Source organism: Lipotes vexillifer, unplaced genomic scaffold (genome assembly GCF_000442215.2).
Source record: "Lipotes vexillifer unplaced genomic scaffold, Lipotes_vexillifer_v1.1 scaffold155, whole genome shotgun sequence".
NCBI lineage: Eukaryota > Metazoa > Chordata > Mammalia > Artiodactyla > Lipotidae > Lipotes > Lipotes vexillifer.
The window spans coordinates 833,370-851,298 of record NW_006779813.1 but is presented as its reverse complement, the minus strand read 5'-3'; the positions used below and the strand labels follow the sequence as shown (position 1 = coordinate 851,298).

The window sequence follows — 17,929 nt, the reverse complement described above, 5'->3', positions numbered from 1 at the left end:
CTCGCCACAACTAGAGAAAGCCTGCATGCAGCAACGAAGACCCAACGCAGCCAAAAAAAAAACCGATAATAATAATAATAATAAGTTAATCAATCCTTTATTCATAGAAATTGAATTTTTTTTCCTTCTAGTTTTAAAACACTGCTCGAAGGAGTAGGCTTTTAACTGAATCTCTGCATGTATCCTTAAACATTTTCCTACAGTACATTCCTGGAAGTAGAATATTCAGGTCAAAAGACATGAAGAATTTGAAAACTTAAAGTAAACAAGTATTACCAAGCTATACTCCGCAAAGGATTGTTTTAATATATACTATTTCCAGCAGCATATGAGGAAACCCACTTCCCCACACTCTCATCAACACAAGGTTGTATCAGTTTGAAGCTTGCTGCCATTTTCTGAGGGAAAAATACCATCTCATTTATTGTTCTAATTTCTATTAATTTGATCACTGTAATTGGACATTTTTCGTATGTTCACTGCTATATATATATATATATATATATATATATATATATATATATATATATATATATATCCCTTTAAGAATGTCCTGTGCACCCCGTTTGCCAGTTCTCCTACTGATATACTTCTTTTCCCTTTTGACTTTTTAGAGCTTTTTATAAGTTAAGGGTATTAACGCTGCGTCTGTCACATAGTTTGTGAAATTCTTCCTGATCCCAGCTTATTGGCTGTTTTTAGATTCTGCTTATGCCATTTTTTTCTCTCTGACATAAATGATTTTAAAGTTTCTATTATTTAGAGCTAAAAATCTGTTTCAAAATATGTTTTCTGATTCTGGTATTAGTGATAAAAAGTCATTCCTTAACACCCATGATTATAAAACTATTGATTTATAAACTTTCTGTAAAATGAGATTTTATTTTTTGTCATCCAAATCTAAAAATACTTATGAAAAATTTGAATCTAATTCTCATTAAGTATCAATTTCATAAAAGTGTACGCGATAGAGCTTAACATTTTCACTTTCAGCAGACAAACTTCACTTGTAGTAATAGAGAAAACAGAGGCCGCCTTCTTCAGAAAGTCCTTTCCTGTCCTTCTTACACTTTATCTCTCACCAGAAAACATCATCATTCAAACTCATTTTGTCTCACTTGCCTGTCTCAGTGGAAAAAGTAGCGCCACCTTCTTGTTTCAAATTCTACTCTTTTAATTATTCTCCTTATCCTATACCTTGACTGGCTCTTCTCAAGGGGCTCTTTGCTCTGGGGTTATAAATATTCTTGTCATTCCCTCCTGTATAAAGATCTTCCTTACATCCTGTGTTTTCCACTAGTTTCTGCACAGCTTTTTCTTTCCTTTGAAGTCCAACTTCTGGGAGAAGCAGCCTCTCCTGACGGGCCTTCTCCCTACGGGCTGGAGACAATCTGACTCATGCTTCCAGGACCCTCCATTCAAAACCATCTTCTCCCAGGTCACAAACAGCCTCTTGGCTGCAAATCCCAAAGGCATTTCTCAGCCCTTATTTTACTTCTGCTGTCTTTGATACTTGTCCTTGTTGACCATGCCTTTCCTAAACCTTCCTGTTGACTCCGTGACATGACTGTCTCCTGGTTTCCTCTTACCTCTATGAGGGTGACTTTCCGGCCGGTTTGCTCGTTCTCCTTCCCCTGCATATCCATGACGTGTCTGCGGTCCTCAAGGCTCTGTTCTCTGCCCACCTCAGAACTGCAGGAGGGGAAGATTGGAGACAAGAAGCCAGTGAGAAAGCTGCTACAACAGCTCAGATGGGGCTCGGATTTAGGGAAGTGGCAGTGGGAATAAAAAGGGGAGATAAATGGGAGGATCTGAGAGAAAAATATTCGACAGATGATATGAGCGATTATATATGTGGGTGGGCAGCAGGGAGTCACTGAAAATAACGTAGAGACAATAAACCTTAGCTGGTTTGGCTCCTTTTTACTGTATGAAGGGACAAGAATAAAATACATTTTACTTCTTTCAGAAAAATATTAGCTGCCTGGGAAAAACCAGGAAGTTTTTATCAAATTAAATAGAAGAAAAGCGTGTGTGTGTGTGTGTGTGTGTGTGTGTGTGTGTGTGCAAAAGAGCAGGAGATTCCTTACTGACAAAGAAGGGGTGAAGGGGTGAAAGAAGGGGTGAAGTTTATGCATAAGAAAACAGTGATATCCTGACATGTGGGATGGGGAATGCAGCTTTTCAAATGATTCAATAGTAACAGTAACATAGAAAACAAATATTTTGTGGATGAGTGTTTAGTAATTCAAGTTATGTTAGAAAAAAGAAAATACAAAAACAATGAAAAAAGGGAAATTCAAAGAATGGAAGGCAGTGTCCCCTTTCTAGGATGTCTAGGAATGGTGGGAGACATCACAACAGAGCTTGAAAAAGGTACAAGAATTTCAAAATCAGGCAATAAGGAGGACTGAACAGTGACTGCTGTGGACTGAATTGTATTCTTTCACAGGTTGAAGCCCTAACCCCTAAAGCGAATATATCTGGAGATCGGGCCTTTAAGGAGGTAATTAAAGTTAAAGGAGGTCATAAGGGTGAGACCCTAAGCTACAGGACTGGGGTCCTTATAAGAAGAGGAAGAGACACCAGAGAGCTCTTTCTCTCCACACATGCACAGAGGAAAGGCCATGTGAGGACACAGCAAGAAGCTGGCCACCTGCAAGGCAGGAAGAGAGGCCTCACCAGAAACCAGCCCTGTTGGAACCTTGATCTTGAATTTCCAGGCTCCAGAACTATGAAAATAATACATTTACATTGTTTAAGCCACCCAGTCGGTGGTACTGTTACAGCAGCCCGAGAAGACTAATATGGAGATGTCTAAGTAAGTAAAATGAAGTCAGATGACTGAGAAGGAAAAGGGTCAGAAGCTACAAAGATGAAAGAACAAATAAAGTACGTCTAGAAAGGAGGAAAATGATGAGAGAGAAAGGAAAAGTTGAGTTCTGAAGCAAAAAGCATCGATAACTTACTGCCTATCTCCAGGGAACCTACACCTTAGCATTAAAGTAAAAATGCAAATGTCTGTGGATGCCAGGGTGACAAGGAGAGCGAGGAAAGCAAGCCAGGAATAATACAGCAGGACCCTGGTAAATTGGAGAGTGGATGACTCATCTTAGGAAGGAGACCACTAACTCAGCTCCAGTGGATGGAAGCCAGCAAAGAATGTGGAACTGTGGTCCAGAACCTCAAAAGAAATAAGAAATCTACATTTATGTGAAATCTTTGTATTTGGGCAACTGGTAAGATTATAGACACAGTGGACCTGGACTGTATCTTGCTGCCAGGCCCAATTTAAAAAAAAAATATATATATATTTTTGGTCTGTGCATTCCCCCACCCTGTAGAGTACCCTGCTAGTCTCAGGGCATTCCAGGCACTTTCATGCAATTGTGCCTTAGCTCCTGCCATCCTTCTGACTTCTAGGTCCTTTTCTTTTTGTTCACCCTGTCTCTACATGGTTTTTAAGACTTAAATGCTATCTTACATCTTTGGCTTTCCCTGATCACTGTGGGAAAATCAGACCATGTGATCCTCTCCACCTTTTCTTTCTCATAATGTACATATGATCTAACAGAAAGCTACCCTGAAAAATACAACATCTGGACTTTTGCTTGCATCCAAGAGGAAGTAACAGGGACTAGATTTACCGCTCACCTAAAACAACCAAAAAAACTGGGCAAAACATATGAAATAATTTTCAAGACACTGAATCCTAAGCAACAAAGGAAAGTGATACCCAAGAAATGGAAAATAAATGAGATGAGCCCTATGACTGCCCAGCTTACTGCCTTGAGAGCTTCCAGGCCACAGCACAGGGGGATGGAGACTGTGTGGAGCCTGGCGGGCTCCCTGAGTGAGTGCTAGGAGTCTGAGGAGACCAGGTAGGCTATAGTTCACAGACTACCAGAGAGGAGACAGCTTCAGAGTGAGAGAACTTGGAGACCTGCAAAGGTTCTCTTCAAGTATTCAGCAGAATACAGGTGAGAATACACAGCGGAGGAAATCTCCCGAGGCCAGGGACAGTACCTATTCCCATCAGCCAAGATGGAAAACCTCACAACTCAGAACGCATTGGGTAGAATACCCAAAAGGGATTTGTATCAGTAGTGAGGAATAATTAGCCCTAGACTAAACACAGTTCTAGTCCCACCTAACAAATCTAGAAAAAGAAGCAAAAATTAAACACCAAAGAAGCAGAAATAAAGATCAGAGTGGAAATCAATGAAACAAAATAAATAAACAATAAAGAGAAATCAACAAAACAAAGCTGTTCTTTTCAATAAAATTGATAAACCACTTGCCAGGCTGACTGAGGTAAACAGAGTAAAGAAATAAATGATCAACACTAGGAATTAAAGAGACAACATTATTACAGATTCTTTCAATATTAAAAAGATAATGAGGGAATATTATGAACAACTTTATGCCAACGAATTCAACCACTTGGATGAAATGGACAAGTTCCTTGAAAGATACAAATTATCAATGCCTATATAAGAAGAAATAGATAACCTTAATAGCTCTACTTCTATTAAACAAATTGAACTTGTAGTTAAAAATCTTCCATAAAAGAATACGTCAGGCCCATATAGCTTTACTGGTGAGTCTACACAACATCTGAAGAAGAAATAGAGTGACATCAGTAAAAACGGTGGGGTAAGGACTTCTGAAAAATTTCTCCTCCAAAACTGGCAAGCACGGTTAGAATCAACTTTTTTAGATTCTGGAAATTAGCCAATAACTTGTAGTAACTCGGAGAATGTTTATTCAAGAAGAATGGTTGACACTCGGTAAGAACAGTGAGCTTTGTGGCATTTTAACTTACCTTATCCCATCCCCACTGTCTGGCTCTGTGGGTACCTTGAAAAAGAAGAGCCTGCGTTTATGGTGAAAGCCAGCAACCTGGCATCCACTGGAAGGAGCAGAACAGGGCTGGAGCTCTTTCAAAGCCTCATTCCCAAGGAATTGTCATTATCTGACCTGTTTGGTGGTTTCCTGGAAGACACCACTTGTAAGGCTGTCTGCATTTGACTTATCTTAGAGCTTGCCTTTTCCCTGGGAGGCAATTACAATTAACTTCAGGGCTGCCTGAGTGGTGGAAAACAGTAGGCAAACAACAGACTAACTAAAAGCTTTAAAGGAAAAGCTGGGGGAATAAGCTGTCCATGAGGGTTTTGAAAAGCTCAGACTTAGTCCTGGGAGTCTAGACGGTCTTACACATGTGTAGAGCTGTGTGCATGCACAGGAAAGACCTGAGAAGGCCTTAAGCCCTCACCGCTGGCTGACCTTAACACTCTATGCTAACAGGAAGTGAAGGCTAAGACAGAGGTGTCAACTGCCTGGCTGGGTGTTGAAGGTGTGCACAGCACACACAGAGCCCCTACCTGGCAAGACTGGGGGACCTACTGGTTCCAGGTGTTTAAGGAAATCAGTTTCCAATTATTAGCTGATCACTAATCTAACTGAGCAAAGACTCCTGTGGACAAACACATTACAACTAAAGAATTAAAGAATTTGTTCAGAGAAGTTAACAAACAACAAACAACTACAATAAGTAGCAACAACAACAAACCCCGGGGAGGGGGAAGGATCTAATTTCCAGAATTGTCACATTATATCATTCAAAATATCCAGTTTTCAATAAAAGGTTACAAGACATGCAAAGAAACAAGAAAGTATGCACCATACAAGGGAAAAAGCAATCAACTGAAATGGTCCCTTAGGAAGCCCAGACATCGGACTTTCTAGACAAAGACTTGAAATCCACTATTATAAATACATTCAAAGAACGCAAGAAAACCATACTTAACTAACAGGAAGTATGGGAACAACATCTCATCAAATAGAGAATATCAATAAATAAACAGAAATTACAAAAGGAAAAAGTAATATCATATCCTCACAGACTGCTCCAGAAAACTGAAGAGGAGGGAATTCTTCTTAAGAATGGCATTCCATGAAGCCAGCTTACTCTGATAGCAAAACCAGACTAAGACAGTACAAGAAAATAAAACTACAGACCCATATTTCTCTTGAACAAAATATAAACAACTCTAAATAAAATTTTAGCAAATCAAGTCCACCAATTTATAAAAAGGATAACACACCATGACTAAGTGGGGTTTATTCAAAGAATGAAAAGTTGGTTTAACATTTGAAAACCAATGTAATTTACCATATTAGCACATTTACAAAGAAAAATCGTATGATTATCTTAGTAGGTGCAGAACAAGCATTTGACAAAAATCCCACAACCATTCCTGATACAAACTCTCAGCAAACTAGGAAATGAAGGAATAAAGGGCATTTATTAAAAAACCTATGATGATGTACTTAGTGGTGAAAGACTGAATGCTTTCCCACTCACTTCCGTTCAGGACAAAAGAAGATGAGAATGTATACTCTCATCATGTCTATTCAACATTGTACTGGAGGTTCTAGCCAGTGCAGTAAGGAGGGAGGGAGGAAAGGCATCCAGATTGGGAAAGAAGAAACTAAACTGGCTTTTATATTGTATGACTGTCTATATAGAAAACCTGGTGAAGTCTACCAAAAAGTTATTAAAACTAATAAGACAGTTTGGTAAGGTAGCATGATACAAGATCAACATACAACAACTAGTAGTATTCCCATAAATTAGCAACAAACAATTGCAAATTGAAATTGAAAATTAATACCATTTACCAATGAGATATGCAGGAATAAATCAGCCAAATATGTGCAGGACTTATACGCTGAAAACTAACAAGCAGTGTTGAGAGAAATTAAAGAAGTCCTAAATAAATGGAGAAATATTTCATGTTAATAAGTCAGATGACTGAATATTGTCGACATGTCAGTTCTCCCCAAACTTATCTTTGGATTCAAGGTAATACAAGTTGGGATTCCAGAAGCCTATGTTGTAGAAACTGAAAAACTTATTCTAAATTGATGAGGACATACAAAGGACCCTGAATAGTTAAACCGACTTTAAAAAAGGACAAGACTGGAGGACCAATAATACCTGATTCCAAGACATATTATAAAACTACAGTAATCAAGACCATGTGTTACTGGTGTAAAGACAGAAGTAGATCAATGGATAAGAATATGTCCAGACACAGACCTGCCCTTATAATGACAATTGATTTTCAATGAAGGTGTAAAGACCATTCAGTTGAGACATGGCTATTTTTTCAACAAATGATGCTAGAACAACTGGATATCCAAATGCAAACAAAACAAAACAGAATCCTCTGATCCAAACCTCACATCATATACAAAAATTAACACAAAACAGATCATACACTTAAATATGAAACCAATTTGAATTATAAAACTTTTACAAGAAAACACAGGAGAAAACCTTTGTAACTTTGGCAAAGGTTTCTTAGATTCTATACTAAAGCATGACATATAAAAGAAAAAAACTGACAAATTGGACTTCATCAAAATATAAAAAAGTTTGCTTTTCAAAAGCTACTGTTAAAAGAATGAAAAGGCATAACAGAGACCGGGAGAAAATATCCGCAAATCATGTATCTGATAAAGAACATATTTAGAATATATAAGGAACTCTGTGATGTCACACACCTGACAATGGATAATTTTGATTTCAGAAAGGGCGGGGAATGGGAGGAGGAGAAAAAGGCTGAAAGGCGAATAATCAAAAGAAATTTCTTTAAAAAGTTGCAAGTCGTAGGGTATTTTAGGGGAAAAAGGTAAACTAATTTCTTCTCATGAAAAGAAGAAGAAATTGAAGAAGTCTGGAATAGGATTATTACAAAGACGGAAAAATATATAGTGGAGGAGAGATCGGGTACTTGGAGTTAACACTTATGGCTGCACTACATTAAGAAGAGATTGCATTCATTCATTCATTCAGTTCACATATGAGTGTTCACAAATAAAGGCCTTTAATATTATTGACCATCTGAACTAACTTCTCTCTGACCAAACCTGTTAATGAAATAAAACATTCTATGTTTAAAAAAAAAAAACCCAACAAACTCAAGATAAAATATATTAGTAACTAGGGAACACTAATACTAATTACGGATTATAACATATTTGTAGAAGCTTCATTACAAACTCTGACTTGGGCAGCAGATCATAACATCATATAGGGGCATGAGATGTAAAAGGTAAAAGTTTCAGACTTTCAAGAAAATGTCTTTAAATTAACCTACAAAAGTTTCTTCTTGGTATCTTTTTAAGATAAGAGAGTGTAGCTTTATTAAAATGTGTAAAAATTGTTTGCACAGAAGTGATTGATATTTCTGAAAAAAAATTAAAAAGTATAAATGAGACAAGAAATTCAAGTGGAAAGTGGTGAGAGGCAGTCCTATGTGGCTCACTTACAAAATTTGGTCAACCAACTAATGAGCAGATGTTAGTAACTGAATGGCAAGGCTGCAAAGAAACAAAAAAATTAGCCTCTATCCATTTACTTGGGTACAATGGACTCATTTAAGTAAATTAGAGAAATAAAGAAATGACATACTGGGCTATAGTATTCCCACCTTTAACTTGCCTACAGTTCTTTTTTTTTTTTTTTTGAGAAATGTATCTTAATTCATCCTTACTTCTAAGAAATTATGAGTACAGGGAAAGCCCAAAGGCTTTAGATGAACTTGAGCATTCAGACATATCTGAACTTCTCATGAAAATTTATTTTCAGAAGCTTCTTAAGCGCTCTATGTTCAAAAAGAGAAGCCAAGCTACCCTGAAAGCCTTAGAAACAAGCTGGGATGGTTTTTGAGGCTTTTTTGAATTTTAATCTGGAGAGCATTGTGTGGATCTCTCTGTCACCTGAAAATACGTATCCAAAGTAGTCAGAGCGACTACAGAACCTTTCATTCACATATTAGATAAAAAGTTCTAAAAAATTTTATAAAAATGTTCATAGAGAGGACTGTTCCCCTAATGTATTAAAACATGGTCATTTTTGATTGTTGAAACAGAGTTTGTCCTCACTGATCCAGCGTATTTTTTACGTGGATGATCTGTCACTGAGTATACTCCTCAGAGCCAGTTATTATGTGATCAACTATTATGTACAATTTCAATTGTTCAGAGATCGGAACTGAAAACATACCTGGCAGATATAACAAAAACAAAAAACTGAAAGACCTGGGATGTGTATTTGTGTCGTGTGACAGGCAGAGAGAAAGCATGGAAACAACAGCAGATTGGGAAACACAGGATCTGTGTTCTGGTACTGGGTCTGCCTCTTACTACCTCCCTCAGATCATGTTTCTCCACGTGCAAAAGAGGGGTCAGAGCAGTGGTCTGCAGGGAAATGGGGAGACTCAAATGTGATAATGTGAGTGACTGTGCTCTGATGTAATACAGGGCTATATATAATCAAATAATCATCAATATAATTTTATCTCTCAAAAAGAAAGATTTTTTAAACTTACAAAAAAATGGCATCTTACCAAGGAGCCTAATAACTCTGAATATAGTATAAAAAACAAACACACACACACCCTGGTAGTCTGAGAATCAGGAGACTTAGGTCTTGCTTGGTTCAAGCGCTGACATAAATGTGCCTTTGTGACATTTGCACAAGGTCTTTCCTCTTAGTTTTCCTGAATGTAAAACAGAGGGAATGTAGAATTTCTAAGGGATCTTCTAGGTCATGATTCTGTGACTCTTAATAATACCATTTAAAAATTTTATTTGTCTTTCATCTGTAGAATGAAATATTATAAAATAATACACGGTTTTATCTGATAATTCCTGTAAATTAGAGTGTCATTTAAATCAGAATTTCTGAACTGGAAGAGACATATTCTAAATGTCAAAGTGCATAGCAGGGTTAACGAATAAATATTGGGTTGGCCCAAAAGTTCATTCGGGTTTTTCTGTAAGACATTATGGAAAACCCTGAACTTTTGGGCCAACCCAATATTTTCCTGAAGGACATTCAGCAGGGATTCTCTGTGTGCACATGTGTGTAGGCATGCACCCAATGTGGGGACAGTGGCAGTGGGATGGGAGGGCACAGCAGACACCTGAGCTGTTCAAGGTTGTTACACTCATGTGATAGTTTGCTAGTGATGTGTGAATATGAAGTCAAGGCTTCAGATTATGTACAAAATCATCTGCAATGATAAAAATTGAGAAGTGCTTTGCAAAGGTTTTCGGTATTTTTTTTTTTTTTTGAGGTAAGAGAGATTTTCTATTTATGTTATTAAGTAATATAGCAAGTATCAAAAAAATACAAAAACTTCCTAGAGATCTTTTAAAATAAATACTTCAAAAATTGCTCATCTACCTTAGGTATTTCTAAGACATACAATGATAATGTTCTGGGTATTAGCTTTTTTTCTTTAATGCCTCAAAATAGGCACTTCATAATTTTTTTTAGTGTGGTATTATGAAGAGGGAAATGGATAAATTATCCTTAAAAAAAAAAACAAAAACAAAAACTATTTATCACTGCAAATTATTTAGGAGGAAAAGCTGCTTACTGTGTCATAGACTCTGAGCCCGGTCTGAAATCCTGGGACTTGAATGACTGCTGTGAAAGAAGAACAAAGAGTAAATCACAAATCACAGAAGACAACACAGGCAACATTCACATGCTGAAAACCCACCAACTAGATGAATGAGGAGAGAGCATGCCTGTTCTGAACACAAGTGTCTATCAGCATGTCTATCACAAGTGTCTATTCACTCCCATGGAAAACCAAGGAAACAGCTCTCTGGATTGGTTAAGCGCTCTTCATAAAGAAAGTGAGCTTTCAGGTGTGTGGCAAAAAGAGTCAGTTGTGAGTCAGCCTAAATTAATTCAGTAATACTATGTTATATTACTTAAGTTCTAAATTTACCTTTCAACACTGCATCTTTCCTTTGTAATTCTGTCAGTACACTGTATTTTCATGGTGTTACTCACTGAACTATGTGTAAAATTTTGAATCTGCAAGCTCTTTACATCTTCTACAAAATTTGCTTAGTATATCTGTTTTATTAATGGCACCTCCATGAGAAAATCAAATAAGCACTTTCAGTGGTGCCAGATTATACTCTGAGTGTTAGACGGTTCCTCTAGAGTTTGAACATTAATTCCAAATGAAAGGATACTGTGGAAAATGGTGGTTGATATGAGACAGTAGTTTAGAAATCAACTTAATCTTGCTATAAGACAGACTTGCAAATTTTTTTTTTTACAGATAATTACATGTTATGGAAAGGATCTACTTAAAATTCACATAGAAAATATAAATCACTACTATGTTAAAGTTTTGAATTACATACAAATGAAAGAGATATACCACATCTACCTAATTAAAATTTTAAAACCCCAGAAAACAAAAAGCCAAAATGAAACGAAAGACAAGGAGTACAGCTGTCTCTTTCAGTCTTAACTTCTTTGAGTAAATACTGCTTTCCCAGTCTTATCTCTACTGAAACTTGTTTTGCCTTTTTGGATTTCCTCCTTCACAATCAGATTTCAGCAAGATTTGGCACTGAGTCCCCTTAAACAAGTATTACTTTTCTTATCATAAAGATTTCAAGAGGATTTTGTACTTTTCTGGACCATAATTACGTAATATTATTGCTGGCTATATAGCTTTAAATCAAGCATGTAATGAAAACAACAGTTAAAGGGCTAGGAGACTTAGTGGCAAAACCTGAATGTTGTAGCAAGTGAGCCTATTTCAAAGAACAACAAAAGAACCAATCTCGGATTCTTCTCAACTATTTGAAGACGATCTGACTCAGTTAAAATGCGTTTGGGGAAAAAAGTACAAACACATAGAAAATTTAAATTCAAGGACTAATGCAGACTGCAGAATAGTCTACCTGCCCTCAAGCCCACAGAGCAGAAGAAAACCATCAAAACCTCTCAGAAAGCATCAATTGTAACTGAATTTCTTCAGTTTTCCCCCCCCGAGACTTATGAAATAAATTCCAAACACAGCCATCAGATTAAGGGTCAGATGCTTCTTTTACGTATGGTCTAAGTATTACTTCTCTCTCTTTGCCCACCCAAGGCAAGAGCAACATCTTACCTTAACTACATGTATATACAGTTGGCCCTCGGTATCCAAGGGGGATTGGTTCCAGGACACTCCCACCTGCACAGATACCAAAATCTGCAGATGCTAAAGTGCCTCATATAATGGTGTAGTATTTGTATATAACCTAACAACCTCCTGTATACTTTAAATCATCTCTAGATTACTTATAATACCTAATACGATGTAAACGCTAGGCTAATAGTTGTAAATACAATGTAAATGCTATGTAAATAGTTGCCAGCGTGGCAAATTCAAGCTTTGCTTTTTGAAACTTTCTGGAATTTTTTTTCCAAATAACTTCGATCCATGTTTGGTTGACTCTTTAGATGCGTAGCCCGTGGATAAGGAAGGCCAACTGTATATGAAATGTTGTAAAACTACTGGATTAAAAAAACCCAACATAAGGGCTCTAATCAGAATATAAGTCTACTCCAGAGGCTGAGGGAAGGGAAGTCAGACTGAATTATACATCACTGTTACGTCAGCGTTACTTTTCCTTGCTTGCTGTGACCCTGACAAATGAGTAACAACGTATTACTACGTGCAGGTCTTACCAGACCTGCTTCTAATAGTCTTTTCATATGAAATGGGTGCTGTGATGTCCTCAGAAAGTCTGTCTTAAGCAGGTTTAACATGGTTCCTGCCCTGTTTCCTACTGTATTACTGCATTACTGTAGCGGGCATATCCAAGTCCTTTTTCATGATGCAAAGGTTGGCTTAACCTATGTTCCAATGCTGTGAATCACAGATTAGTAGGAGATCTACATTACAAAGTCTTGACACTGATTTATAAAAGGACACATTTCTTTAGGACCAATACTTCACTTCTCAACACCTTTCTTTACTCACTCATTCCTTGGTCTCAGCAGCAGCGCGCCATATGGGTATATGGAGGCAGAAGGAGGGGGAAGAAGGAGGTGGCTCTGTGAGCTGTTTTGTTTCACTTTATCTTTAAACAAAAAAGCCCAAGGCTATGAGACAATCAGCCCATAAGCACCCTCACCCCCCATCAAGGCCAAGGAGCATGATTGCCCTTCTTTCCCTCTTGTCCACACACACCTCTCAGCTGTTTTGTGAACTTCATTTCCTCTTCATGGATACCCTTGATTTGGAGAGGAGGGGATGGAGAGGGGAAGATGAGCAAAGCAAAGGAGTTGAATGAAAGGATCAGAATCTGGAGACTCCTGCTTCCCAAACCCTCACAACTTCGTAGTGATGCTTTTAAGTTTAGATGCAGTGAGACAAACATGAAAGGAATGATTAATGGAATGATTTTCAGTGCCTCCAGTGATTACATGGAGATTTACCAAGAAGAAACAACTCATAAATAACTTTGGAAAAGAGAAATGGGCCATGCAAACAACTCCCCCAAATATTTCTATAAACTTGAAGAATGAATGTAAAATTAAGTAAATGTTCAATCTATGTTTGTTGCAGTAGCACACCAGCTTTAAATAAGGCAAATTTTTGATATAGTAGAACTCTATTTTTCAAGCTATTTATACACCTCCTGATATCTACCTTTTCCAAAGAATTAATATCTGCAATTGTTTTATACCCACTTTGTAGGAATTTTTATTGAAAATAAAAAAAACCCAACAATGAGGGCTGTTGGTTAAATTCTAATCCTGGTTCTGTCATTAACTCTCTATGGCCTCAGTAAGCCACTTAACTTCTCTTGAGGTCTGTTTTTCTTACTTGAAAATGTACAGGAGGTGCTCAGAATAAAAGCAAGAACTATCATAGCACCATTCTTATATTTTACAGATGAGGAAATGGAGGCCCAGAGTCACCAAGATTACAGAAGTAGCCTGAAGGTTACAATCCTGTTTTTCACACTGGTTTAAAAGCAAAACTCATTTTCAATACAATTTTGTTTGAAAGCCTCACATACAAACACTGAAAAGTAGAATTTCTCTAGGTGAAGCTAGGTTTGGTGGTCTGGCAAACCTGGCCTCCCCAGACCTACCCCACAGAGCCCTGAGGAACAGGGCTCTACAGAGGAGAGAGTTTACAAACCACTCGACTAGATAAGCTCTTTCAGGTTTTCTCTGTTGCTAAAATTATGTTTCTGGGAGCATAATTTTATGACTTTAAATATTCATACAAGTTTGCTGTTGATTCTTTGATTTTAGAATTTATTGTTGATTATTTGAGTTGTATTTGACGCTAAATCCTCCAATTATGCTTTTCCTTAAGGACAAAATATTCCTCTGCATTAAGATGCAGTTTCTATAAGTATATTAAAACAAAAAGTAAAGGCCTTCATCTTGATTCATGATTTGTAGTTTGGGATACTAATTATGCCAATTAAAAACGACAACAACAATAAATATTTAACGGAAAGCCCTCTAGGGGCAAGGCACCGTGCTACGTGCCCTGGAGATACGAAGCTAAGAAGGCTCCAAGAGCTTATACTCTAACAGGGGAAGGCATGGAGACAACCAACAAGGCAGAGGGAGATCCACATTATGATAAAGGAAAAAAAAAGTGCAGATATAAAGGAACAGAAGTCTTGAATTGCAACTGGAGGCTTTTGAGAAGGATTCTCAGAAGAGGGAGCGTTTAGCTGTCTCCTAAGGGATAAACTGAATTTCTGATAGTTGGCGAAGCACAAAAACTAAACAGCTGGAGAAAACGGGGTAAGCAGAGGTTTGAGGTTTTGCGTCTGCAGGGCAGCATACTCGGGAGGGTGATTTGGGAGATGAGGAAAAGTAGGTCAGAACTTCTGTTCAATCTCTGAGGGATGAGAGCTAGATTAACACCTAAGAGATTTGGACTTCAAAGACAAATACAGCATCAGCTAAGATGTCTGAGCTGGTAAATCACAACTTAATTTCTATTTTAGGAAGGTACCTCTGGTAGGCAGGTAAACGGTGCAGTAAAGACTGGAGAATGGGAGAGTGGAGACCTCCACAGGTAGGGGCTGGGGGGCTGGTTCCAGCAATCTCCTTCCCAGGCTCCTCCCCCCTCAGTGCACTCTTTAAAAAAACTGGCGCTCCTTAATGCCTTCTACCCTTTAGTTCTGTACACTCCTCTGTTCCCATGGATTCGACAAGTATGTTTATGCTAAAGACTTCCAAATCAATACCCAGAGCCTGGATCTCCAGTTTTCTTCAAAATGACCTGGCAATCGTTAGTTTTCAGCAAATCTTGTAAATACGGCTGTTTTTCTGAAAATACACTTGGAACCATCTATCTTCATCAGAGCTACCTCACAAGCCTGAGTTCTCAGCAAATCTCTCCTGAGCCCCCTGGCTGCGGCACAGGCACTACACACAGCGCATCTCACGCTGAAGTGCCCTTCTGCTTTTACACACTGATGGCCACGTTAGAAACCTAGGTTGCTCCTTTTCCTTCACATGGATTTCCTCACCAAACCCTACTTTCGCATTATGGCTGGCTCGGATTGCTGCAACTGCCTCTCCTGGTCTTATTTCACTGCTTTTCTTTTTTCCCCCTTCTCAGAGCTTACAAAATGAGCTTTTGAAACAACTGATTTGATCATGCCATCCTCCATGTTTTAAATCCTCCAATGGCTCCCCAGTATCTTCAGAATCAAATCCAGCTCCTAAACATGCCATACAAGGATCTTCTTGATCCCATCTCCTCGTTCAGGTTCAGCTTTCTCTCTTTTTAGCTTTGCAGCCTAGGCTCCAGCCATGATGAAATATTTGTGGTGGCCTGTGTGCCATGCCTTCATATTTGTTCAGTCTGCCTGGAATGCTCTTCCTCCCATAAAACTCAATTTAGAAATCAACCCCTCTGGAAAGCCTTTCCTGACCTCATTAAGCTTGGGTCAGGGGCCACTTCTATTTGCCCCCCTGCATTTCATATAGAACTCTACCAAAACAGACTTTTATGCTGTAAAACCCCCGATATTTGACTGTTCTTTCAAGAGAGAACTCCTTAAAGGTGAAGGTAGATGATGATTCCATAACACACTGGAGTAGAGCAGAAAAAAATCGGGTTTTTAAAAATTGATTTGGTTTTGGGCACACTGGACCAGAGATTACAGAATGACACCTTCATGAACGTGGAAATTTCTAGTAGGCGGTTAGAAATACACTTGGGGAATTCAGAACAAGAGCCGAAGTTACGGATGTAGAATTTGATACATCTGAAATACCAAAGTAATATTTGAAATGATAGGGGTAGAGGACAATCCAGAAAAAAGTGCTAGAGAAAAATAAAAGACATACAGCATGTAGCTTGTAGAAGGCTGGTATTACAGTGGCAGGCAAAGCCAGAGAATGAGAGAGAAACAGTAGAGGTAAGCGCACTGTTACAAACATTAAGGAAACAGAAAAAAGCAGAGGTGTTAATGACCCAGAAAGCTGGCATAAGGAGGATTTTTTTTACACGGTCTGTAAACTGCTGGAAACAGTCCCTCCCTCCATCATGTGCTTTATCCCTTATCCCTTCCCCTGTGACCAGCTGGTTTTTCAGTTTCTCTGATGAGCACTTCTAGCTACTTGAGGGCTTCTGCACAAGTTGTTTCTAATGCCTCAAATGTATCCTCCTGCCCCCCACCCTCTTACAAAAACTAACCCATCCACTTCTCACCACAAGGCCTCACAGCTTCCCTTCACTGTCCTTTCACTGCTTATGTTTTAGTTTTATGACTCATTAATTACAGTTATTTTCACTCATTAGGCTGTAAGTTCTGTAAGTGGAGGGACTATTTCTGTTTAATTCACCATTACACCATCCAGACAACATTCTATCACAGTGCCTGGAAAAACAACAGGCATTCAATATATATGTGTTAAATGAATAAACTATAAAGACACTAAAGGGGTGGAGGAGTGAGGATGCAGATCATTGGTTGAGTTAGGCTAGAAAAATGTGGGAGGGGAAAATGACCAAAAATACAAGTGGAGAGGTCGGCCATAGAAAGGAGGGCACTTCTTTCTATGATCTGAAAGCAGCTGGAGAAGGAAGGGGAAGTAACAGAAAGACAGAGAAAGCAGGGAGACAAAGTCAGCCTGGAGTAAGAGGTTACGTGGACCTTACTGTGACCAGGCACTGTAAAGCATGGGGTAGGGAGTCAGTCAGGAAGAACAAAAAGATGATCAAGACCACGTTTCTCACTGAGGCTGGGAACCACAAGTACGACACAGAGACAACCACCACAATTCTGTGCTTTTCTTTAGCAATGATGAATTCCAGAGTAGAAGTGAGAGAAATGGACAACTGGCTTACCCCCAGGCCTGGGGACTGGTAAGACCTGTATGCCAAGTCACACCAAGTGCCACATGTATACGACATCAAACTGCTAAATAAGTGCTGCTTCCATGCATTTATTTCCTGGTGATCTAAGTGAGCTGGTTTGGGGAGAGTGAAAACTGATGGCAGATAACCAAGAAGGCAGGAAACATCAGAATGCCACCCCTCCTCCTTTTTAAAAAAGATTTCTGCAAACTAAAGAATCATTTGGGTCACCCACTGCCTCTTTTGGGACTGGACTATTCCCTAGTGATGGGCGATAAGGGAAGGAAACTGGAGAGACTGAAGGAGACGTGGCAATTTTACCAAGCCCACTGCAGCCCTCTGCACACTGTTGACCATCTGCCCGTGAGCAACACCATCACTGCTGATGTTCAACAGGGTCAGGTCTGATTTGCAAGGTTAATACACACCTCAGTACAGCTGCTCCTATTTGTTTGCCTGATCCTTCCTTCATTCAATAAACATTTACTGAATACCTGCTTTGTGCCGGATCCTGGGAATTCAATTTTAAACGAGACACAGCCTCTGCCTTAAAGAAGTTATGGCCCTTTTATTCCATCCAAAGACAAAGAAAGGAACTGAAGAAAAAAGTCGTGGGCTTCCCTGCTGGCGCAGTGGTTGCGAGTCCGCCTGCCGATGCAGGGGACACGGGGCCGGGCCCCGGTCCGGGAGGATCCCACGTGCCG

At 38.8% G+C, this 17,929-nt stretch overlaps 1 protein-coding gene across 1 annotated transcript in view; it reads right to left on the bottom strand.

Annotated features, from left to right (window-relative positions):
- Positions 1 to 1,439: 1,439 nt before the first annotated feature.
- Positions 1,440 to 17,929, bottom strand: part of AHI1 (Abelson helper integration site 1) — a 195,445-nt gene continuing 178,955 nt past the window's right edge. The window contains exons 25-26 of the mRNA XM_007452996.1: positions 10,458 to 10,507; positions 1,440 to 1,692 (exon numbers count right to left, since the gene is read on the bottom strand). Of these exons, the coding sequence (XP_007453058.1) occupies positions 1,440 to 1,692; positions 10,458 to 10,507 (303 nt within the window). The remainder of the gene's footprint in view (positions 1,693 to 10,457; positions 10,508 to 17,929) is intronic.